The sequence below is a fragment of the Rousettus aegyptiacus genome, unplaced genomic scaffold, assembly GCF_014176215.1.
Source record: "Rousettus aegyptiacus isolate mRouAeg1 unplaced genomic scaffold, mRouAeg1.p scaffold_m13_p_2, whole genome shotgun sequence".
NCBI classification, from domain to species: Eukaryota; Metazoa; Chordata; class Mammalia; order Chiroptera; family Pteropodidae; genus Rousettus; species Rousettus aegyptiacus.
This window is the reverse complement of record NW_023416295.1, coordinates 159,912,664-159,939,202: the sequence shown is the minus strand read 5'-3', so window position 1 is coordinate 159,939,202 and position 26,539 is coordinate 159,912,664. Positions and strand designations below refer to the sequence as shown.

Below are 26,539 nucleotides of genomic sequence, written 5' to 3'. Positions count from 1 at the left end.
TATGATAAATATACCACAGCAACATCTTTGCTTAGTCTCAAAGCAAGACTAATAATTGCGAGTGCCGCAGAAAAGTACTAAGATGGTAAAACTGGGGGGCAGGGAGGGGAAGGAAGGGGAGGAACGGACTGAAAGGTAGTTAACCATTTTGTACGGCATGAGAGAAGAGCCTCTGTGAGTTTCCCTATGTCGTTCTACAAGTATAATGGCTATACGTTGTTTATCTATGAATAAACAAGGACCTAAAATGATTAAATATTACATAAGAAATGTTATCAAGAAATTTCATAGTTTGTGCTATCTACAAAGCATTTATTGCAATGACAAAACTAGAGGTTAATTACTTTTTTATTGTTGAATTATATTGTAAAGTCTACATCTACAGTTTAATCAGGAAGAAATGCTTTGCATTTACATCAAGGACATATTTATTCTAGTGGAATAAGAAACAGACAAAGACCAAGTACACATGAAAAAAAAAAAAAAGACTACATGTTTTACCTGGTCCTAATTTTGCTATTTTGGACCATACCTTTCCTATTAGAAAATTGATTTTACATACATATTAAGTCTGATTTATCATTCCACATTTTTAAACATTAAATGCAGCTTCTCATAATTTCTAATTATAAACAAAAGATTGAAAACAAAATGGGAAACAAGGTTTAAAAACAAAGAAAGTAAAAGTAGACTATTATCTTACAATGAAAAGCTGAGTAAACTGTGCCCCTCTGTGGCTCATCTCAAAGAAAACACTTTAATCAGAGAGGCAAGGCAAGTGCTTCTGAATTAGAAGTATGTTTTTCACTTTCCTTGTAGGACCAGGCTTACAAGCATTTCTGGTAAACTGTCAATTAAGTGAAAAAGGTCTACAAAGTATCTAAAAGCTAACTACCAGAATAGGGCTAATTCAAATCAAAATTGTGCGCTCGTCTAAATACCCATCTTTAGCTTTTTCCTTTTTTAAAATTATCTTTTTATTTCAGATGATATTTAAAAATAACTTACATGTTTAGTGTGCTTTATGGTCAAAGACTGTAAAATTGAAACTCAAATGAATAAAATTTTTGTTTTACTTGATTCTACTGAAATTTTAATGACCTACTATTTTACTTAATCAAGTTATACATGAGGTAAGTTTTAGCTAAAAAAATAAATCAAATACAAAGATAAAGTTAACCACTTCAAGAGTACGCAAAAATCATAATGCCCACCTCATATTGAGTTTACAAACTTATGTATTAACTATCATGTATCCAAGAAAAAGTTTAATATGTAATTAAAAAAAATATTTTTGCACTTTAATTATGTTGGGAAATAGAGGGCAAAAAAACTTGGCAAAATTTGTTTTTGGTAAAAGAAGACAATGCAATAACAATTCCAAATGGAACCTAAGACCAGTGTTTAGTTTCTAACTTCTAAGCAGACATACACATTTATTTATCTAAAAAATATTTTGGTAGCAAACTGGATTGACAAAATGTTTCACTGTAAATAAAAAATACATGTTTCCAATTATAGCCTTATAGCTAGCTAAACAGCTTTTAAAAACACACATAAAGCCAGCTAACAGTTCTCTAAAATATGTCACACTAAAAAATCCCTGCTAAAAATCAACTGTATTTAATGGGTCTTACTGAAATAGGACATTCATGATACTAGAAATCTTTTAAAAAGTGAGTACAATAGGGCTATGACAATACATTACTATTAATAAAAGTTACAGAAGAGATTATTGCTGTACTTTTCCCCATAAACACCATTAAACTTTGCTGCCATTAAAAAAAGTACAACCCCATTACTTTTTCCCTTATCGAATTTCAGGTTTCACGTATCTCTAAAGTTTTTATTCAGCAGAGAATAAATCTTAAAATCTTTTCTGTAAGAATTCAAAGTATTTAAATGAGTAGCTTCACATTAGACTACCATGTTTTGCCCTTCTTGTTTCCCAAAATACACAAAAAACAATATACCTTTTTCTCAAAAATGAAATAAGATGCCCACATTAAAAAAATAAAGCCTACAAAAATGTTCCAGAGCTAAAAAAGATTGATATGGCACGAAGTGATCTCCTACTAGTCCAAAGTCCAAAACATATAAATGAAGTCCATTTATATATCTTGTTTGCTTTTCAATGGAACACATTTATTGAGGTGAAATCACATTATTTTTAGCTCTTCAGTCAACAAGTGTACACAAATGTTTTTTTAATACAGTTATTAAAAATAGGAGACCAAGCTGAGTGTGCCAAAGAGATATTATTCAGTTGTGATTTCTAGAGTCATTAAGAAATTTAGAGAATGGATTTCGTTGGTTGGTTTCCATAGCTTGATAGACCAAAAACAAAAAAATGACCACAACAACAAACAGCAAAACTTTTACCCACATGGGAATGGAGCGTCCCTTTTTTGTTTTTTCTGACTTGACATCTGCCAACGGAACATACTTAGGAATATATCTGGAGGAGAAAGTCTCCTCCGTCCTGAAATCGCTGAGTTCTAACGGCCGGCCCGCAGCCCCTTTGATTGGTCTGCGGCAGCTAGCACTGTGGGGAGTGAAAGGAGGAAAAAGAAAATAAATTTTAGATAAAGTCATGATTTAAATAAATAATATAAAATGTCAAGGAAAAAAAAAAGTAAAATAAAATAAAATGTCATTACTACTCCTGTCTCAAACACATTCCTTGAGGTTACAGTAGAAAGTTATCACATATAAACATTGAGGCCAGTAACCTTTTTAAAAATTCTAATACATTTTCCACTTAAAAAATTAGATGCAAATTTATTAAAAAATAATATGCAAAATGTTAATATTCACTAAACATGCCTTCTTTAAGTCTTTTCAGAGCTAATAGTGGCAATAGGAGGAAAGAAATAAGGTAGTTTGGTTGTGATTCCTTCAGTCAGGAAACAATTAAACAGATATCTAAATGGTCTTTTCAATCAAAAGAGAAACTCTCAGGAAAAACAATGCTTTACTTCTTACTAGGTTTCCATTTCAATTTAAAAATGAGAATTAAATAGTAGGTAAATGATATATTTATAATCTTTCAACTTAACAAAGTTAATTTTGAAACTGACTTGCGTTCTGGTCAAGAAGGCAGATCGGGGATTCTGACTTGTTTATGTATCACTTTTAAAATAAGTTACTAAAAATTAAAAGAAAATAATACCAAACTATCTATGTATTTGAGAATATGAAGAGACATGTACCCCAAATGTTAACAGCTAACGTTTCTAATTTGTAAGAATTTGGATGATTTTTACCTAAAGTTTCAAATCAATACCAAACACACTGTATGTACAAACACAGAGGAAAAAATGAGCTAATATTTAAAAGCAAACAAACAAAACTAACTGACTCAATTTTTCAGAATATGACGAATTAAACTGCTCCCAAAAAAGTTTAATTCTAAGAACACAGGTATAATAACTTTATGAAGAATTATAAATTAAAATTCCCATTTGTATATTAATCATGTTGCATACCCTAAAAATACACAATTTTTATACATCGATTATACCTCAATAAAGTGGGAATAAGTGAATAAATAAAAATGTCCAGTAAGACATACTATACTTGTTTCAATGTATCTGAATACCTGATTCCTGTTGGTGTTGATGCTTCAAAGGGAAACATTTCTTTAAGAATATCCCTTTCTAGTCTTCTTTCTTCTGTTTTTTCTCCCACCTAATAAGAAACAAACAAACAACCACAATTAAAATTTAGTGTAAATGTACAAAAATTAAAATATAATTTTAAATAGAAGTTTCAGAGGACAGAATGCACTTCAATCTATCCCAGCTTTTGTAACTGCCATTTCTAAATTTATTATCGCCTAAGGAGTCACACACTTCCAAAGCTCTCTTCAAATTTCTTCGAAATGAAAGATATGTTAATGTGATAACTGCGGGAGAAAAAAAAATGCCACACTTAAATAAGTAAAAGTCAAAAAAAACAAAAATTGAGTGCAGCTAATATGGAAGTATAAGTTCCCCCACTGAATTTCCTGTGCTTTTCATTAAGAGTACAGTTTCTTCTTCCACTAAGAACTGTGTTAAAAGATAAATGATCAAATATAGCAGGTATCAAATTAACATGGATCTTTAATAAATTTTAGTATTTTTAAATTAGAGTCAATCTAATCTTCCTAACTTAAAAAACATAAAATATATGTTTTTTAATGACTTGATTGTTGTTTTGCTGTGTTTACCTTTATGCCCAGATCAAAATAACCTTTGGTTAAGATTAAAACTATAATGCATCATGCAGTTAGTACTTAAAAGCTTAATTATACAGGAGTTAATCAAATGAAGCGTCAAAGTCATTTTAAAGTCCCATTATTTGACCTTTCCGTGAAAAATAGTAAAGCCACCCCATACAGCCTAGTTACATTTTCAACTCGCATCCATAACAAAGAGAACATGTTATAAGCAGCAAAAAAAGGCCACTCCCTTGAAAACTGGAACTTAAGAGGCACACAGTAGCAAGAGGATAGGATTAGCATGTCATATTAGTTATTTTTCATCACTATAAAAGTATGTCTTTAAAAGAATATATGCATATACATACACCCACACACATCACCCAATAAAGCAAGCTCAGCTCCCTCCCACTCCAAAAAACAAATATAAATATTTCCTCTTTAAAAGATCAATGATAACATCGATCTAAATTTTATTCATTTACTTCAGCTCTTGTCAATGGTTTCTTTGGTGTTCTTCTGGGTATGTCTGAGAATTCAGTGATTGGCAGAATAGGAGCTGCATGCTTGAAATTTCCAGTCACCCTATTGACAACCTGCCAAGATTCAAATTATTCAGACTCAGAATTATCCAAACATAACAAAGACGTGAAAAAAGAAAAAAGATAATTTATTTCTCTAATATTTGATACTTTCCCTTAATAAAAATTCAGGCAAAAGGACTCAGAAATGAACATATGCAGTGGTTCACATGTGAAGCCTTATCATTCTTTAAATATTTTAGCAAAAAAGTATTCTTAGAATACTTAGGATTCTTGCACAATGAAAAATCCTAAAATTCAGAATTATATGGGGAAAATGAGTTTAAAAATATATAACTTTGAGATTTGCCAAATTCACCACCTCCCCGATTCTAATTAAAGGGTAATTTACAAAGAATACCACTTGTATAGTTTATGAAACATATTTACTAAGGTTTCGTTGCTTGAAGCCATTATAGTTTCAGCTATGGGAGTACTCTCTGAAATTATTGCATCATCTATACGAAAATGCTCTGAAGTATCCACCTGTTAGTTTGAAAACAAAACAAAAACAATAAACATAAAATAGTCACTAAAACCCTACCAATCTGAAAACCCAATTCTAAGCAATAAGCCTTGCATCACCCTTTTCCTCGGAGTTCTTCTCGACCCTCTCGTGGATTCCCTAGTTAATGCCTGTAGAGGTCCGCCTTTTGAAGATCCACTTGTCCATTCATCAGTCTCAGATACTCCAGCTTGAGAATAGCTCTATTTTAAGCATTGACACATTAAAAAGTCATATTCTAACATCAAACACCTTAATGGCTATATTAGCACACTGAGAAGCCACGAAGTCTCCAAATGCTAGCATTTGCAAACAACGCTGTGCCCTCAATATATTTCTATGTATATTGACTGATCCGACATGTAGCTTAACGTACAATAAAAATACACTAAATTGTCCAACTACAGAAGCTCACAAATTATGATAAAAATGGAGGAGGGGGGTGGCCTGGACATCAATTTATCCTTGGCTCTTTTTATGACTGCTGTTTGCTGTTTGGCTCTGGTATTGCAGCTGCACTCTTTGGCTGTCTAAACAAAAAGCAGGCTGAGCATAAACTTTGACTTATATCATTCGCTACAACAAATCAATTTCTTTTTAAAATAAAATACAAATTTTATAATTGTTAAAATAGACTGAACATTATTCTTTTCATGTGGTTAGGATTATTTAAATAGATCAGTTTACATTATAATCCATACACAGCTATCTGAACTTAAAAATTCCCAGATGTCAAACTCAGAAACAGATATTAAAATTGAGCAGCAACACAAACCTGGTGGTCACCTTTCATGGATGTGCAAGCCTAAAGTGTCACTGTGCCAAAGCTCAATGTTATCCACTCCTCACTACTCAGACAGTGGTTACCTTCCAGTCCCAGACTCACCTTTCCCTGAAAAACCGAGTAGTTTTTCTTCATTTAAAAAATAAGTTGGCAGTCCCTATATAATAGCTTGAAAATCATTAGATTGGTGCTCCTCAAACTGTGATTCGTGTATCAATCACCTGGAGCTTTTGTTAAAATGCAGATTCTCATGCAGTAGCCCTGGGGTGGGGCCTAAGATTCTACATTCCAAGTAGCAAAGTATTCAACTCTGAAGCCACTATTATCAGATGATCCTTTTCAATTCTTTTAACTGGAAAACAGCCATCAATGATTAGTGTTATACTAGAGAGTGTTTATACTGTCACTTTTGCTTTCAAGCTAGTATTTTATCTAAATAACATATGTTTTTATATCCAAGTCAGTATCTATTAATTTTAGAGACAGATAAATTTTATTCTTATTCTGGGACAATGGCAGTCATCCAATAAGTATGCTTATTTGACTAGCAGTATTACTACCAGAACCACACAGGTACAGACATAGTCTCACAGAACTGATTTTGAAGTATCCTTTTGACTGACAATCTGAATCTCTGGATTCTTTTTTCTCTTATCAATTAGGAAATATTCACTGAATGCAAACTTAATAGTAGTCAAAAGACAATCTGTGAACAAATTACATACACATATGATAAATGCTTATTTAATAAATACCTGGTTATTTGTATAGAAGGAAACAATAGTTTTCATCTCAATCCTGGTGGCACAGTATGATCTGGAGAGCTTTTAAAAAAATATCAAATGCACCCAACCCCACCTTAGACCCATCAAGTCAGAATCTAGAAGGGCCTGGACATACTAAATTTTTAAAGCTCCTCAGGAGATTCTAAGATGCAGCCAGGGTTGAGAACAACTGGTTTAAGATAATATAACTGACTTATGATGCATCTCAAAGTCAAGTATTTTTTAAAACTACGTTCAACGCTGCTTCCTCTTTAATAATCAACTGATCAATGGCAATAAAAATAACTAAGTATTTTAAAAATACTCTAGTTTGATAGTCTATCTGGTATTATCAATGTATACTCAGTATTTTTAAAACTCTTCAAAGAATTAAAAACTACATTGCTTGAAAGGTCTAATAAAGTTATCAGTTATCTGACTGATACAATATAAAGACCAAGTCCTTTACTTACATCCACAAAGGTAGGGAGTTGGGGGAGAAAAGACATCCTTTTCCTTTAAAATTGGTTATCTACCAAATTCCAGAACTTTCCTTGTTATGTCTTATTTTAAATATATAACTGAAGTAATGTCTTTATCAAAAATTTTATTAAACATCTATTGCAACTATTACGGTTAACCATGTTCTACTTAGCGATTTTTATTTTCTTCTATGGAAGGAAACATGAGAAACTCACTGGTTACCCATAGGAACAGCTGGGAACAGAGGTGGGAAGGACATTTTCCCCTTTATTCTATTCTGGCACATTAAATTCTTTAGTTGAGGACAATCGACCAATTTTATTAGATCTTGACTGTCATTGTCTAATTTAGAATTAACTATCTTCACAGATAACTAACGACTCTTCACACAACCGGAAAAGATATTCTGAAGATTAAAAAAACATTTTCTCTACCAGAATCTACTATAAGCAACTGACCTTAAAACAATACGAGTGAAAAATAATAAAATTATAATTCAACATTATAACTACTTCGTAAGATAGACCAATTATTGATTGACAAGAAACTCAATGCTATGTAAAAATCAGTAGTTAACGTGATTACATACTGTGGCCAAAATAAGAATTGCAGCATTATCTATTTTGAGCAAGATGTTTTATACAAGTCCAGAATTTAGCATGGGACAACAAGGGAAAGACACAAAAACCTTCTCACGGTGCCTTTCAATAAGCTATCAGGTACAAAGTTATTCAGAAGACACTGGGCAGCTGAGGCACAGACAATGCAGAAGCTGGGCTACTAAAGGAGGCTATAAATCCCAGCGAGGAAAAATATAAGCTATACACAAAATATTTACACAAAACTAGGTTACGAAAAGAAATAATCAGGTTAATTAAAAGCCACCTTAAAGAACTATCAATTTAAGTAAAACATGACCAGTATGGTTATTCCTATAAACTTTTTTTCAAAGCAGCAGCTTATTCCTCCCTAAGAGATTAAGAACTTTTACATTGCTGGGGGTCGAGGGGGAGGGGCAATGCAAAATGCTTCAACTATTATGCAGAGGAATTTGGTAACGCCTTGCAAAATCACCCAGCAATTTCACTTTTAAATTTCCTAAAGATAAATTGGCTAAAATATTCAATGGCACATGTAGAAGACTACTCATTGGTTCATCTTTGCATAATTCAAAATAGCATATATCTAAAAAATAATCTAAATATTCACCAAAAGGAAAGTGGCTGAATAAATTATATTACATCCATAAAATGCAGTATCATGCAGTGGTATGGAACAATGAGGAAGATGGTAATACTATATTCTGATATGGAGTGATCTCCAGGATGTGTTTAGATAAAAACAAAGATAGAAATGTGAAAGTAGGCTGCTTTTTATTTGAGGAGAGCATAGATAATATATAAATATATGCATTTACTTACATTTTCAAAAACAAACAAAATATAAAACAAGACTTAATAAAAATGATTACCCGTGGATGGAAGGAACAAAAATAGAAGCCAGATTTCTGACGCTTATCTATTTTGCTTAAATAAAACCACATACATGTTCTCAATAATTAAACAATATGAAAGAAAAAGAAAAAAATTATTCCAAGTGACTTTAAGATACTCAACATAAGAGAAAAGAGACACAAGTATAACACAGAAGTTAGAGAAGTCTGCACTCATATATTTGATGAATTCATGATTTATTTTCTCTAAAAAATAAATACTCCTAGTTTATGGCTATGTTACTCTGAACAAGCCCGATCCCATCTGATCTTGGAACCTAAGCAGAGTTGAGTCTGGTTACTATCTGGATGGGAGACCACCTAGGAAGACCAGGTGCTGTAGGCGTAAAAAATAAAAAATAAGCTGACAAGGTCCTTGCAATCTGTGAGGTCAACCAAGGATTGCCTCACCTAAAAAGCAATCAATCAATCAATCAATCAATCAATCAATCAGTAAGTAAGTAAGTACTCCTAGCTTTACATACTGAAAGGCCTAGAAGCAACGACAACCCAGCAGGAATGAACACCAGATTGTAGGTAGCCTCCAAATGATGTTTCCCATTATCTATTAAAAGGATTAGGATTCTTTAGAAAAATGGGTGATATGTTAACAGGCAGAATATACACATGAACACGCGTCATCTTACTGTGCCAGAAAACAAGAAACTATCAAAGGCAAAGGGAGTCGATAAAAGGATATAGGAACCAACTCAGTAATTCCTAATGGCTAAAGGTGACACAATTTGAACATAAAAAAAATGACTGAAAATGATCATAAATCAAATATATAAAAACCATACTAGTAAAAAAATTTCACTGATCACCTTTCAAAGTGACTAAGGCACCTTAATTTGAAAAGTGGCAAATAAAAGGTAAGAATTAAGCATTTATCCTGGCTCTCCTGTATGCATTTTATTTCAATGTAACTAAGCAGTTGATGAGGAAAAATCTTTATAAAAGAATTCCAGTTACAGTGTAATGAGAGAATGAGAAAAATCACCATCTTACAACCTCAAATGAAATAACAGACCTGGGCAATAATCATAAATGACTGTCAAAATCATTAAATAAAAGGGCACTGTGGAGGTTTATAATGGATGAAGCTTTCAACATTTGAATTTATTACTATATAATTTTAGCATCACTAAAAGGATATCAAGTGCTGAATCAAGCAACAGGAAGGCCATGACACCATTTATGAAACATTCCTGTCAAAGAAACTGAGCCTGAATCTACCACCCCTCTAATCTGTGCTATCCAATATGGTAGCTGCTAACCACATGTGACAATTTAAATTTAAGTTAAATAAAATTAAAACTTTAGTTTCTCAGCCACATTAGCCACATTCCAAGAATTTGATGCCCACACGTGGCTATTGGCTATTAAAATGGACAGCAGATACATAACATTTCCATCATTACAGAAAGGTCTACTACATAACCTTACTTGTATAAATCTAACTCCCAGGCTATAGAACAGCAAATTAAATGACATCTGAAGAAAAATCTACCAAATCCAGAATGTGGGACAATCAATAGAAAACTGACTTGGTTTTTTCACCAAATAAATGGCATTACAGTGGAAATAGCTACAGAATTAAGATAAAAAGGAAACAATACAAAACAAATAATACGTGGAGTTTGTTTGGATCCTGATTTGAATAACTTAATCGTAAAAGACATTTCTGAAATTGGAGGAACTTGAACAGATTAGATATGAAAAATTATTCATTTTATTAGGCATGAGAGTGGCAGTGTGTGTATGTATACAAACAGCTCCTATCTTTGTTAGAGATGTATACCAAAATACTGATATTTTAATGTGTGGAATATATCAGAGAATTGCTTTAATGTACTCTGGCAAAAAGCAAAATAAAACCAAAGGAGTTTAAAAAGTTGGAGGGTATGGATGAAGATGAAATAAAACTGGCAAAATGCTGACAACTCTTCAGGTTCTATAAATGGAAGGTCATGAAACTTCTCTCCATTTTTCTACATTTTAAATTTTGTATAAGACCATTGTATAATTCTGTCTGTTGTCTCCTAAATCTATTCTCTCCTTTGACTATCCTGTCCCTCAGTTTAGATTCCCCAACACAACTACTTCTTAAATCACCTTTAATACCATCTTTCCTCCCTTGTTTTAACCTGTTATCTGACCCCAGTCCTATATCCTCTTGCCTTCATACTCTGGGCCAAAATTCTCCATGCTTGTCTATTTTAGTGTCCTTCACCAGATTTTTCTAGTTTCTGCATTAACTGCATCTTGCCTATCCCACAATAAAAAAGGTAAATGTTCATCTAGAATAAGGAAAAAAAACCATACTAGCTTAGGACCAGAGAAAAGTCACAGAAGACAAGATGGGAACAAGTAAAAGCAAAGTCAGAAATCTAAGACACATATACAACACCCTTCCCCTTCCTCTGAAAGAAATATGTCAGAATTGCTTAGGCATTTCCACCTTCTAAAACATTTTTTTAGAAATACAAATTCCGTATGATTTCACTTACATGTGGAATCTAAAGAACAAAATAACTGAACAAATAAAACAGAAACGGACTCACAGATACAAAGAACAAAACTGATGGTTACCAGAGGCAAGGAGAGGTGGGGGCTGGGTGAAAAAGGTGAAAGAGTTAAGAAGTACAAATTGGTAGTTACAAAATAATCACTGGATGTAAAGTACAGCATAGGGAATATAGTCAATAATATTGTAATAACTATGTATGGTGCCAGGTGGTGCTAGACTTATATCAGGTCACTTCATAAATTATATAAATATCTAACCACTATGCTGTACACCTGAAACTAATATTGAATATCAACTCTAATTGAAAAATAAAAATTAAAAAAAAAAGATATCAAAATTAAAAACACTCTTAAAAAGCAGCATGACTGGCTCTGAACCATGCTTAGCACAGAATCGAAACACAGTAAGACATTTATCAAACACTTTTCGCAATAAGCACAAACTAGACTATTAACAAAAAACAAAGTTTACATGTCTGTTCCCACTTACTGAACAATGGAATGAACACTACTGAATGCGCTGGAATCTGCGTGTCAACTATTAACCAAAGTGTAGGACACAGGCGAATCTGTGTTTTTTCCCGACTTATTGTACCTGAATACAGTGATCATAAAACTGAAGATACCTGATTGTGCTCAACTCTTCTTTGCTTCAGTGTTACTGGAGTCTTTGCTCTGCCCTTTAGTGGTTCTCTCTTCTCAAGCTTGAGCTCTATTTTAGAGTCTGGAAATAACATCGGAAAAACCATTACTCTTTGAAAGACACAATAAATTACAATTATCTTAAGATTAGTTGGGACTGCTGGTTTTAGGCACATAAACATGTAAAACAAGTTTGTCTATTGCTATTACCAACAGACAAAACTATTTAATTTCAATGTCTAAAGATTTTTCTTTCTCACCCTTATTTCATTCCACTTCTGTTTATCTCCCCTACTCTTTAATCTGATTGCTACTTCTTCCTATTTCTCCTCCTTGCCTTTTTCTGGGACTAATAGCCTGAAATGAAAGTGCTCCCATGGAGGCTTTTCACTAAAAACAATTCAGATGTGAGAAAAGAACATTAAAATACAGTTACCATTCTTTTGTCCATACAGTATAAAGATTAGTTATTAAATTAAAATTTGGAATATGGAAAGCAAAATACTAAGGAATTTTATGGGGGAAAAAAAAAAAACTAAGATACCAAGCATCTAAGAACAATAAGTGCAATGATGTTAATATGTAAGTGCAGTCTAAGTCTCTCTTCCCATTTTTTGATGTGATTATAAAATACCTGGGTACAGTTGAGGTAAGTAGGAATCTTGTTGGTCGAAAAGTACAACCAGTCACAAGCCACTTCTCCTCGTCCCCATAATACAAATAACATTTCTTTGAAGAGAAGCTAGTGCATCTATGTTACTTAGCTTATCACCATGATGGTTATTAACCTAACAACTCAAACATATGTATCTTTTTAAAGCCTTCATTTTCCATTCCCTTAGTCTTGATTTCATCACCATTAGAAGAGCTGGATTTATTAAAAAACTGCTATAAATTTTAGTTAACTTCCCCATTTTTGTGGCCATTTATTATCATATAGGAAAATTAATGTCAGTTACTTCTGAAACTTGCTACCAAAAACTTTATATTACTTTCTAACTGGAAAAAGAAATAGCCAATTCTTAAACCAAAGGTTAGTTTTGTATGAACTCAATGTAGTTCTATTAAGAAGTAGTCTAGATAGTCAAGTGTTTTTTGCTAACTACCTACTCCAGTACTAGTCAGTCCAGAGTCTACTTGCAAATATCCAAAAACTGAATAGTGATTTTTGCCATGATAGTTCAAATGGTTTCAATCTTTATTTAGGATTAAGGTATCAAATCCACCCCCACTCCCCAATACTCCCATTAATAGATTTATCAATAAGTCTATGTTTGGGACAATTCTTAGCATCACGTAATTTTAAGCTTTGTTACCTCAAATTCTAAAAATTAGAAAGCATTCAAAGTAAAGAACCCAATGGTAGTTGAGCAGAAATGTATTCAAAGTATCTGGTTACAGATTAATTCCTCTTACAAATTTTAAAATTCTAACAGCCAACAAAAACATGGCCTTCAAACAGAATAAAACAATAATATTTACAGTATTTCAACTATACCACTGGAATGTCAAGTGAGTTTCAATGATGAAATGATAAAGGAATGTTCATAAATATCTAACTCGTTGCAACTCCTAAGAATAAAACACACATACAACATGTTTCTGGAGACCACACAGAACTTCGAATTTAACAACTTTATTGAATTTGCAGAAGCATTCTACAGTAATACATTTTAAAATCACATAGCACTTAGTAGGTACATGTATACATGTACATTTCACAAGACAAATAACAAATAAATTTACTCCCAGAAAGCTGCAAAGATGGACATGTATAGTCTAAGGAAATAGCTAGAAGTACCCAAAGGACCATATTTTGCTTATACTTAATACTACTTCCATAAAAATACAAATAAATTCAATTATAAAACGCCTCTACAGTTAGACTTGCTCATCTTACAATCATAGAAATGAAAACTGTTTCATATAGACACACAGACACTGGGATATAGTATGATTTATGACTTTTTAAAAACAAACTAACTTAAATTTGCTTTTAGAATTTAGATTAAGCCTATGAACTACAACATACTTTGAAAGCATTACTTAAAAAAAACAACCCATCCTTCTAGCGTCTAGGTCATCTGGCCACCTAGTTAGTGATGGTGAGAACGCACTATCCTCGATTATGGTCTAGAGTAGTATTTCTCAAAGTGTGGTTCACAAACTGTTTCTACCAGTCCATGAAGAAATGAGGCACTTTTTATCTCTATCAAAATTTTACCATAAAAATAAACCATCATTGATCTAAAAAGTATCTCTAGATTCAAGTTCTGGTGCATGCTTATCTGTGGATCAGTAACAGTTTATAGAGTGGCACTTTGAATGCAATGATCTGGAATATTATGAATGATACTGTAGACATAAGTAAAAAACAAACAGAAGTGAGAAAATAAAAGGGTAGACAAGTTCTAGAGAGTATAAAGATATGTAGACCTGTGAAGACCCTACTTATATTCTAGTTAACGAGATTTTCTTAGTTTTGAAGAGTTGTAAAATCTTATGTAAAATAGGAAAGAGTGAACTATTTGAGATAAAAATTGTTTGTTTCAGGCTTTCTATCAGTGCAACTTCAAAAAAGGGGGTAGTGCTATATAGGTAATTACTTTAAAACTGTAATTTGATAGGTAGAAGCCCCACCTGGAGGCTAAGACAACCTTAAAAGAAAATTCTGGAGAAAAAGTACTTGAAATTCCTAGAAAATCTGCTAATTTCCCCATATTGGAATTAAGGAAGATGTCCCTCTTTCTAACTTCATTAGTGTTTATTTCCACGCTTTTTAACTACATTGTCTACTTCTCCTCCAAATAATGTTCCACCTTTAAAGGGAACAACAGCCAGCTTATTCTTAGTAGCTGGATTAATTCTGCAATCCTTCAGCCAGAGATAACGGCGACCTAAAGTGGAAGATCCCATGATATGGGCAGCCATCTTTACTTCATCAAATGCAGCTTCACAGAGAAATGAGGCTGCATCATATGTCTTGCTCAGAATCCCAAGTGCCTGGTGCATATGACTAGGATCTGAGCTAAGAATTTGTGCAGCTTGACTAATGTCTGCCTGCATAGCCCGAACTACAAAGGCAGTATGGGTTGCAATTTGCAAAGTTGATGCTGCAGCTTCATATGCTCTACTAAGCGCTAAGTCCAACTGTTTATCGGTGGAAGCTGCCTGAATACCTGATGGGGTAGTGGCTTCGGAAATAAATCCCAGAATTGCATCATCTACTTTTGGAACTGATAATATCTGTGTTGCCTCTCTGGAAGAAACTGGATACTTGCATGCCAATGAAGGCAGTTGCCTGTCAATTTGCTGCCACTCCTCTTCAATTACTTTTAACATAGATTCGTGGAAAGGAAAAGATTGTTCTGGGGCATCTATTTTATCATGCTGTGACTGCTTAGACATTTCTATGCCTAAAGTAGCAAGTGAGTGAGAGATAACAGTTTTGGCAAAAGAAGACATCAGTTCAGATCCATGTATATTTTGAAATGCCACCGAGGAACCTGAATCCTTTTCCTCCACTGACTTTTTACTGAGTCTAGGGACTTTTCGTGGAGGAGACAGGGTTTCAGCTTCTTGAAAATTAGATCGATCAATTCTCTTCCATATATTTTCTATATCCAGTGGGGGTGTGGAGTTAGAAGTCCCAGGCAAACTACCTACCCCACCCTGGACCAGCAGAGAATTGACATAATCTCTGATTGCCTGAGCAAGTGATGGAGAAATTTGTGACCTCTCAGACTCTTCTAGTGTTTTCTTTTCACTGAAGAGAACTGACTGATCTGAACCATGGGACCTCTGAGTACACAATGGTTGAATTCCACTTTTCTCGCCACGGTAAATATTTTTTACTATGTCTTTATAACAAGTAGTGGTGGTTTCTTTAATCAGTGAAGGAGAAGCTGCAGCAGAGACCAACATGGCAGCGAGTTCATGCTGAGAAGATGTCGAAGAACTTTTCTCTAAACATCTATCATGGCTAGACTTGGAGGAAATAAACAAATTCTCTCCAGAGGCTAACTTCTGCATCTGCTGCCCACTAGGCAAGGTTGTGGCAATAAGAGGTTCCCTAAGTGGGTCTCCCTTAGAAGCATGTACTTTTTTAGCTGCCTGTAGTTCAGTCCTGCCCAAAGGAGGACGGGGGGAGATTTCAGGAAAAGAAATACCCTGAAAAAATCCACCAGAGGGAGGAGTTGGAAGTTCAGAAAAAGGAACAAAATCCCTAGTGGACTTCACTTTCTTGTGTTCTTTCTTCTTTCCTGTAGAGGCAAAAGAGGCAGGAAGTTTAAGCATTACCTGTGTTTAAGCTAATTTTATTCTTTGCCTCCTTGCTAACATAGTGCTGTTGAAGGAAAAGACTCTATATTTCATATTCTGAACATCCAATATGACAGACTATGCCTGGCAGGCAATGCTTATGGAAATATAAGCAATTTGGTTCAACTTAAATAATCACGAAATTAATAAACGCTTCATATGAATTAAACATTTATAAATATCAACCTTTTTCTTAAAATAAATTTTAAAAAATATTTAAATATCATGGTCTAATTTCTTAAAAACAGTCAACTAAAAATGTCAAAATATTTGCTATAAAGATGCCTTGAAATAAGATCATCTAGCAAAAACTGTAAATGTAAATGCCTAACAGAGAAAACATGCCATATGTAAGTACTGATATATGTTAACTGTAAGGAATAAAACATACATACGATAAACCAATGAGATTTCAATATAAGAGTAAAGAGAAATGACAAGGTTTAGCACGATATCATTTATACAGATCTTTTAAAGTGCAAAATAATACCATGTATTAGATGCATATGAAAAAAGTATTAAAAAAATGGATTGGAAAGATAAGCATCAAATTAATAATAGTGGTTGCTTCTATGAAGATGATACTTGGAAAGGCCAAGTGGGGGAATGTGTCTTTATTTGTAATACTTTACTCTCTTTGAAAAATTATAAGGGTACTTGATAATTTTAGGTGACAGAAAATTAGACATTTGTATTTTTCTTGTTAGAATTCTTAACAAAAGGTATTTAAATCAAATTACTTAGAGGATTACTCTAACAATATGAACACAAACTACCTATATCTTGGTAACATTATTTCAAATGTTTTCTTCATGCTTACCGTATCTCATGAGTCTGAAAAAGATCACATATATTTAATTAACATCATTTAAAATTTTACCTTCCTCGTTGTCACTGTATCTGTCAGAGTCATTACTTCCATTCTGTCTTGTATTTTCTGCTAAAGAAGAAATGGTTGGCAAAGGAGTCGAAGATCTTGATTCTGTTCCTTGTTCTCTCAGTTTCAACAGCTTCTTCTCATATAACTTCCTGGTTGTTCCTATATTAAGGCAGAATTGGTTAGTGCATTAGTACTTGTATCCTCTTATTTAAGACGCAGCTCAGATACTATCTTTTTAGCTACATTAAATTGTTACTTTCACACTTTCCTTTCTAAATTTGTTTAAAATACTATATAACAAATTCTTTTATAAAAAGGAGTTTTTCTGGTATTTTAATACATAATTACAACAATGTTTCTTTTATAGCATGGAATACATAGTAGATTGATACAGGTCTCAATTAGACCATCTATTGAAGAATCATGTATGACTGAGTATTTTTGAAAAGTTCTAGACTTTGTATATGTTCTCCAGTACTGTATAATGGTACTTGCCTTTGTAAAATTATTTTTATTAACAGATTAAATAGCGTGATCATTTCACAATGTATGCATATCAAAACAACAAGCTGTATATCATAAATATATACACCTTTTGTTTGTCAATTATACCTGAATATAGCTGGGGGAAAAAAATGAATAGCAGGTATACCAACATGTAATTTAATGTATATTGATAATAATTTTAAAATGGTATCAAATGTCTGCTGGCAATTATATTACTAGGCTTATTATCATCCATTTAGAGGCAATGTGTTAAATACAAAAGACAACATTCTAAATCCTTTACAACTATACCTATAGACAAAAACCTTTAATTCTCCAGCGTTCGAACATTTATATAACTTAGAAAATCAATATATATAGTCCTTCCTCATCTTGAGGTTATTTTCTGCCAAGACTCCCCAAACTTAATTAAGGCACAATCAGCCTTGCGAAATCACCAAAAGTAATCAAATGGTGCAAATCGAGTGTATTTAAGTTCCAAGTTTCTCTTTTTAGCTTGTTCTTCATGGTATCATTCTTGAATTACAAGCAAGACTTTTAAACAGGTACTTAAAAAATTTATTTATGTAAATTGGTTTCAAGTATACAGTACATTGGTTAGACAACTATATAGTTCATAAAACGATCCCCCCCAATTGCTCCCTCCCTCCCCTGGCAGTCCACCTAGCCAACATATTAATGCTAACTGCATTCCCTCTGCCTGTGCTGCCTGTGACCAACTATCAACTACTAATTTGTACTTCAATAGTTTTGGTTAACCCAGCCCCCCAACACTCCTCCCCTCTGTCACCAAATTGTGCACTATATTTGTGAGTCTGTTTTTGATAAGTTTGTTCTTATTTCTTAGATTTCACATATAAGTGAAATCACATGGTATTTATTTTTCTTTGACTTATTCCGTTCAGTGTAATAACCTCTAGGACCATCCATATTGTTGCAAATGGTAAGATTTCATTTTAAAAAGGTACTTTTAATAACGGAAAATGGGTACTATGCTGAAAACTGAGTAACTTTAGTTATAGAAACAAGCCTGCCACTAATTTACTGATTTAAATGAATTTGGCCAGCCATATTACCTCAGATTTTCCTCAACTGACAGATAAGACCCATGATTGTCTCACCAAGTAGTGTGACATGCACACCATATGAAACAATCTCGACAACAGATAATCTAGGTAATTATCTAGTCAAGTCCTTCATTTTAGTTCCCTCATTTATAGTTAAGGAAACATATGTCATCGTCATATAAATGATTAATGAGACTGGCCCTTAGAACCCAAACATAGCTGCTAGACAAGAGGGTACTGCTTCATAGGAAAGACATTTGAAATTTATCAACGTACCCACAATCGGACCAGGATTCACTCCATATTTCACAAGCTGATCCAAAAGATCTTCATTAGTGAGCTCTGTTACATCTAGATCATCTTTATCTTCTAGTCTGGGTTTATCGGTTTTCTTTGTGGCTTTCTGTAAACAAAGTCCAGTTATCATTTCCACATGAATAAAAAAAAATGTTCATTTTACTGTACGTTAAACATGGAAATTAACCTTTAAGTTAATTTATAGCTATAACGAGCCTCAGGAATTTGATTAAAGTAAAACTCATTGTTTGAAGATATTTTCTAAGTTTGGTTATTATACGAACCCAATAACCAAGCAATTGACTAAAATTTTAAAGACATTACTGTTAAAATAGTTTTGGTTAACTTATCGAAAGAGGTGATGATGGCATAAAAAATTCAAATAAGCAAGAAGACTGGATTTAAATATTTTCATCCAGGTAACTGTAAATACATTTTACTACTGGCCTCTTTTGCGGATATTTAAAAATTTAAACAAACCTAGGAGTTTAAGTTAAGAGTGTATCATAAACGCTTATACTTATGTATAAAGTATAAGGCTTATAGTTATGTATAAAAATGATTTCCTTTAAACAAGCATATTGGAATTTAAGCCCACATGAATATTCTTCTTGTAATACAGTGACTTTAACAGCCAGTTTTTGACCCATGAAGGAAGTCAGGCATATCATCTCTCACACTGCTTTGTTGCCACACTTAGTTCTATATGACCACCTCATTAAGAATACAGTGTCCCCCTTATCTGAGGGGGATGTATTCCAAAACCCTCAGTAGATGCCTGAAACTGGGGATAGTACTGAACCTTATACCTACATACCTATGATGAAGCTAAATTTATAAATTAGGTGCCGTAAGATGTTACAATTTTAACAATAGACTATAATAAAAGCAATGGCAGTATCTCCTGGAAAAAGTACACAAACTTCCAAAATTAAACAGAAGAAGAGAGCAAACGTATGGGTAACTTTTAAGAGTTGTGGCAAATAGCCCTACAAATGCCTCCATAATCTCAGAAGGTATCAGAGCACCACACATAAGTGGCTCCTTAAATAATGGCCACAAATATCAAAGTCAATTTAGGTCCAAATTACTATTTAAGTCAGAAGAGCCAATACCAAAAATTTTATGCAAAAATGGCAAAAATAAAAGTATAGGGGCTGCTTACTTTCTAATGATGCTGAGGAGGAAAATCAAGCATTATTTGGCCATGGATTAGAATTGTTCTTTAACCAAATAACATTTGAAATACTTTATAAGACAAGATTATGAGAAAGTATTTTTTAAGGATAGCTACTAATAAGAACAATGTTAATTTAAGAGACATCTTTAATAAAAAACACAACTGTGAAAAGTTAGGGTACTTTCAGAAGGCTTTAACATAAATATTGCAGTAACCTAGGATTATCAGGCTCAAATACTGAAGGAACCCACGCAGTGATATCAAAATAGTTGCCTAGAGTCTAAGGGTTCAATATACCAAAGACTTGAATTCTTTAGAGAAAAGACATTTTTAAATCAAACAGACTTAATCTCATGTTAGTGACCTACGTGAATTTTCCAAAGCTTAGGAACAGGTTGGAGAAAAAAAACCTGCTGTATAACAAATACTTTAAATAAAAGAAAATCAATCAGATACAGATTACTTGTAGACTATCCCTCCCACCATAAGAATGTTCAAATTCTACTATCAACAAACATCCAGGAATTTCAACTTCTTGCAACAGCCTGAGGTTTTCAAGAAATCTCTCTCTTTGGCACTCACCACATTCAACCTACCTTGTTTTAGTTATGTGTATAAATGCTTTATTTCCTCTAGATGGTGAACTCCTTGAGCAATAGTCCCTAAGTCTGATGTTATCAAAACCTCAAAACTTTTGAAAAGTTACCTCCATTTTACATCTTACTCCATTCTGAGTCCTAATCTTAGGCCTGAGATTCTGTATTTTAATGTGTAAAGTTTAATTTTGGATGTGGTGTTAAAGGAGGTCGCAGAAAGCAGGAGCCTTTGTTGTACTCATTACTTGTATCCCAAGCATCTAAAATAAAGAATACATGACACAGGAACAGGCACCTGATGTTCTGTTGAATGAATGAATGAATGAATGAATGAATAAAAGCAACATCTGAAGAGGAAAAGATTACTTATTTTTTAAAATTCATTTCTTATTAGGAAATAGGGCTTATCAAATCGAAGCAGAAAACCAACTCCCTTATATTTTCCTAAAACATAATGAAAAACTACAGTTGTACAAAGAAATTTTATGAGGTCGATAAATTCTAACAAGCTAAGTCAAATACAGCAGAAGTTCATAACAAGCTACTTGATTTTTATGATTAATTTATAGGGAGAAAAGTTCCAGAAAAGTAATGCCATTTTATGAAATACAAAATACAATAAGAATAAAAATTAAGAGACAGGGTGGTATAAATAATTATCAAGTCAGCAATTTCAGTGAGGGAATCATTAGTTGTACAGATTTCTGCCTCTAGAATGCTTTGTTCCTTTAAGTAAATCATGTGACCTCTAAGTTTCAGTCAAAAATGCTCGGTACCTACTATGTGCCAGGTACTGTTCTCCAGTTTATTCGCAACTACGAGATGATCTAATATCTTTTTCGACTTTAAAATCCAACGGTTGTAGGATGTCACCTATGTGCTACTCTTATATTTTAATCTCTACCATTAGCATCAAAGATGTTGAAGTATAACGATTACTGTTGTTATAAAATAGATTCTGGCGAGTACTTATTATGTACCAAGTGGTATTCTAAGTGTCTTATGTGTCTTAATGAATTCTAAAAATCCTTTAAGATACTAGTATCTCTATTTTACGAGAGAAAACTGAAGTCAAAAACTGCACAGCTAACTCAGGTAATGTGTATACTATGCTATATAGTAACATTTGAATAGACTTTATGTACACATCACTTTCACAAACTTACCTCACCCAATTCTGAAGACTGTATTACAGTTAACACTGTACTGTTTCGGCATTGAATAAAAAGAAAAAACTAGACACAAATGCAACCTATTGTCATCCTCAATCTAATTAAGTAGGTATTAGATTATTCCTATTTCAGACGAAAACTGAGCATCTGATAGACACTGTTCATTTTTCAAGGTCCATAAGTGGCAGACCTGAAACTTGAATCTACGATCCTCATTCAGCCTGTACACTTAACACTTTACTGTGGAGTACGACGGCCAATTTATGATTTAATTAACATTTGCCGTTTTTAATATACTTTTTTTGTTTAGTTCCATGTCTTTAAATATTTCCTGTTAAGAATTCATAACCCACCAGATCAGACCATTCAAAAATGTTATGGTCCACCGGATTCCAAATAGCTACGCTGCTTGGCACCTTAGAAGGAAAAGGCAGGTTGCCAATTTTGTAAATGTTTATTTTTGTGTCGACAATTCAGATAATCTCAACACCTAAAAACATGAAGATGCAGAAAACAAAAAGCTTAGAAATAAGAAAAATAAAAACCAAAACCAAATTTTGGATATGCAAAACATTGGTCATATTACACCAGACGAATCTAAGAGACCATGACAATGACTGAAATGGAACAATTTCACCTCTAATTAAAAATATCCTCGTCTACGCCATGCCACCCTGAACAAGCCCAATTCTGTCTGATCTCAGAAGCTAAGCAGGGTCAGGCCTGGTTAGTATTTGGATGGGAGACCATCTAGGAAGACCAGGTGCTATAGATGTAAAAAATGATAATAAAAAATAAATAAGAGATTGTAAGCGGAAGAGGTCAACCAAGGGTTGCCTTGCCTAAAAAAAAAAAAAAAAAAAAAGTGTAAAAAAAATCCTCATAAACCCATGTTTAAATAGAAGGTAAATACTACGCCTTTAGCCAAACCCACATTAATGCTTGATTTGTTTTAAAATGTCAAAAATTCACCACCTAAAACAATCTGCCTTATCTTCAAATTTAAAACAATTTGGCTTTCTCTTAGATTACAAATATTCTTTAAGAAATGTGAGTCTATATTATTATTATATATGGGGCTAACAATGACAAGAACATAAAATATATACATAAAAGAAGTGTTCCAGAGAACCTTATTATAAACAACCTAAGGCTCTTTTCCTGTAAATTCAAGATATTTTCCTATGCTTGATAAAAGATCTATCAGATTGTTAGATTAGAACTTTCACATAATGTATTTTAAACAGAAAGTGATGCTACTGACCAACTTACCACTATTAACTTTTTCAAGGTGTTGACACCACTGAGCCTACCCAAGGGCATACGTTTTTGAGTTTTAAATACTGAAAGTTGAAAGACTCACATCTATGGCAATGAAATAGTTTTTCTGTATATGTATCAAAATGTTAAATGAGCTATAAAGGGCTTAACATGCCACTGGACATAGTAGGTTCTCTTAAAATGTTAATTCCTTTCACCCAGAGCTTATTTGCATAGTGCTGACCAACCTGGACAACATGAGATTAGTTGATATGATGACTAAGTAACAAATATGATCAATCAGTTATCATACAAAAAATCCATTTAATTATTATGGTGCTGGGCGGGGTCTGCAGAAATCCATCTCCAATAGTTAAGAGTACAATGGTAGAAATGAAAAAACATTGGATAACTGAACAGAATTAAAAATGTTTACACTCAGGCTTTCTTGAAATCCAAAGAACAAAGGGTAGGTTGGGAGACACTCTCTCTTAAAAAGTTGCTGCAGAAAAACATCAAAACCAAGATAACTGTTTCTATGGAAAACTAATCAACATGTAAGAATTAATAATCCTATTATATAAATACAACCAAATACTTTTACGGCTCAAGAATAATTCATTTGCGCAGAAGACAAATATAGGGTTCTAAGGAAGACCTGTTTGTTTGTTTTTTTTAAGTTGCCAATTTAAATGAAATATATTTCATTTTTAACCAAATCTTTACTATAATAGTTTGAGTATTACTTTCTTTTTCAGAGAGGTTGGGAAAAAAACAGATAAGGGATATGCTTTACTTCAAAAGTAAACTCAACATGAGAGTTAATTAGGTTTCTTCAAATCCACAAATACATGACATCAGAAACAATAACATGCGATGATGGCCTTTTACTTATTGAATAAATATTTATTTGACACTAGTATGTGCTAGGTACCTACTTAAGACCTAAGATTTTCAATTCTCTAAAGGCCAGGGTAAGATTTAATTAACTTATGTGTATGTACTATATTTTTTCTTTCATTTCCATGGGGTAGTCCAGAAAGCACATCGGATAGATTTGTAAAAACTAAAGTTAAACAACATAACTTTTAAATAAGCTGTACTTTTGTTTTTGAGGTCTACTAGTTAGTAATCACTAGCAATAATTCCTACCTCCACATCCGATATTTTACAAACCATTATACATTACACTAATCACTACTTTTAACTATATTGTTAGTATTTGAAGTCTGGTAACTAGGCAGTTTCATAACAAAATAGCATACAGAAACCCAAAGAACAAAAAACAAACTGGTCTAAAAAAAATATCCATTTGCTGGAGCCAATCTGAAATTTACCCGAGATCGTGGTTCAAACTGCGGTACTGACATATCAGAATGTCAGGAAACAAACATTTCTCTTAATTCGGAAGTCTCTTTTCCTCATGAAAAATTTACCAAAAAGAAAAAAAAAATCCAAAAACCTAAGTTCTTAGTAACTAGAATTTTTCAAGTATTCGAGCGTCTATGATAACCACTTAATGATGTATTTTTAAATGCTCATTTTAATTTAGAGTAATGCTGCCCCGTCAAATGATGGCCTGTTGCTGTAAGAGTAACACAAACAAGAAAAACGGTTCAAAAAGCCCTCCAGATGCAAAAACATAAAAAGGCGGGAATTTATTTCAAATTTTGGTTAGAAATTAATATGCACGAATTGCCCTCCAGAGAGCGCTCTGAGACTCGGTTGCTGCTAGTCATTTCAGTTAAGAAAGCGGGAAAACGCTCGAACGTAACCTATAGCAGTTTCGGGCTGACCCCTCCTTAGCGCTTTCGAAAAGGACACGGAAGTCCCAGGCTGAACACCCACCCCCGGCGGCGGGTGGTCAAGAACACAGAACGACCCGCGCGCGCCCGCCACCCACGCGCGACCTCGGCGCGCACGCCAACTTCACACCTCCCAGACACGCGCGGCAGAAACGCCAGCCTCGCGGCCCCAACTTCGCGACTCTCCTCTCCAGCGCCCTCCCCTTCCCCAGCTGCGAGCCCGCGGCGAAGGGCCCAAGCCCAGCGTCCGCAGACCCAGAGGCCAGCCTCCTAGACAGGCGCGGGGACAGCCCCGCGGCCGAGGAGGCCCGAGGGGGCGCCACGGAGGGAGGACGGCGAGCGCGCGGGGAGCGACAACCGCCGAGCGGCCGCCTTTGTGGCCCCGGCCGGGAGTCCTTACCCTGCCGACGGCGGCTCGGCTGCGGCCCGCGGCGGCGGCCCCGGAGCCGAGGACCGGGGTCGGCTCGCGCTCCTCGTCGCTGGAGAAGTCCGGGGGCCCCTTGCTGTTGGCGCCGGCGGCGAGCGGCGGCCGGTTGCGCGCCGTAAGGTGCTGCAGGTAGAGCTGCACGTACACGTCTTTGCGCTGCTCCCCGGCCGGGAGCGTCACATTGTTGGCCACCAACTCACTCTTCAACTTCTCTTTCGTCAGGACCGAGGGGTCCTCCAGGAACTCCGGCATCTCGGCGACGTCTCTTCTTCCCCGCAGCCCTCGCACCCGGTGCGCTCACTCTTTGCCCGGTGGGGGCGCCGCGCTGCCGCCTCCGAGCCTCCTGGCTCCCGCCCGGGAGCAACACCGCGGAGCAAAAAAAAAAAAAAACAGAAGAAAAAACTCGCACACACAAAGCAAAGGCTGGACACAAAAGCCCCCGAGCAGAACTGTGGGCCAAGTGCAGCCAAGATAGGAGCTCGCACCAACCCCAGCCCACACACTACAGCCGAGGAGGGCAGCCTGCTTCGCCCACGCCCCAAGATCGCGCGCCGCCATTGGCGGGCGGCGGCAGGAAGCGCGCCGGCGATTGGCGGGACGCCTCGCGCGGGTTCCATTAGCCGCGGCGCCCTGCGAGAGGGTGTAGAAACGCAGTTTAAAAGGCGCTCGGGCGGGAGCCCCGGCGCCCGGCCTGTGTCTGCTTCCCTCTTCTCCACCCTTCCCCTTAGACACTGATAAGGGACAGGTCGTACTGCTTTTGTGCGCCGTTTCCTCTCCCTCCCCTCCAAGAGGTGAAACCTTCCTCCCCGGGGTCGGTCGCCTGCGGACCGGGCGTGTTGCACGCCAGCTGCGAGGATCCGGGCTGGGCCTTTATCAATCTTGGAACACTGATCCGCCGAAGAATAGCTACAGCCTTTCCTTCCCTAATAACAGCCCTGAAAGAAAAGCAGAGAAGCGAGGCGTGTTTGGAGGAGCTTATCTTCCTAGATTTGATTTACTTACCGGGGAGGGAGGAGGACTGTTGGCAGTTAAATCCCCATCTCG

General features: G+C 35.0%; 1 protein-coding gene and 1 pseudogene across 7 annotated transcripts; one reads left to right on the top strand and one right to left on the bottom strand.

The window, feature by feature from the left end:
- Positions 1–330: 330 nt before the first annotated feature.
- Positions 331–26,031, bottom strand: TMPO (thymopoietin). 7 transcript variants are annotated; one of them, XM_016158224.2, is made up of 10 exons: positions 25,469–25,895; positions 19,035–19,161; positions 17,185–17,343; positions 16,154–16,246; positions 11,969–12,066; positions 5,371–5,493; positions 5,176–5,271; positions 4,690–4,800; positions 3,602–3,690; positions 331–2,545 (listed from the first exon to the last, which is right to left on the bottom strand). In XM_016158224.2, the coding sequence occupies exons 1-10, from the start codon at positions 25,745–25,747 to the stop codon at positions 2,263–2,265; spliced, it is 1,458 nt and encodes a 485-aa protein (XP_016013710.2). In that variant the 5' UTR covers positions 25,748–25,895; the 3' UTR covers positions 331–2,262. The 7 variants fall into 7 exon arrangements, with proteins under 7 accessions (XP_016013710.2, XP_016013711.2, XP_016013712.1 ...); XM_016158225.2 differs by lacking the exon at positions 16,154–16,246 and having other exon boundaries at positions 25,469–25,989; XM_016158226.2 differs by lacking the exon at positions 5,176–5,271.
- LOC118614815 lies at positions 9,041–9,159 on the top strand (annotated as a pseudogene).
- Positions 26,032–26,539: the final 508 nt, after the last annotated feature.

What these genes read in the sequence shown, in the direction of transcription:
- TMPO (XM_016158223.2), bottom strand. Translation starts at nt 25,747, where the DNA reads ATGCCGGAGTTCCTGGAGGACCCCTCGGTCCTGACGAAAGAGAAGTTG. An exon ending in GAATCCTGGTCCGATTGTGG is followed by an intron (nt 17,344 to 19,034) that starts GTACGTTGATAA and finishes GCCTTAATATAG; the next exon opens with GAACAACCAGGAAGTTATAT. An exon ending in ATACAGTGACAACGAGGAAG is followed by an intron (nt 16,247 to 17,184) that starts GTAAAATTTTAA and finishes TTGCCTCTACAG; the next exon opens with GAAAGAAGAAAGAACACAAG.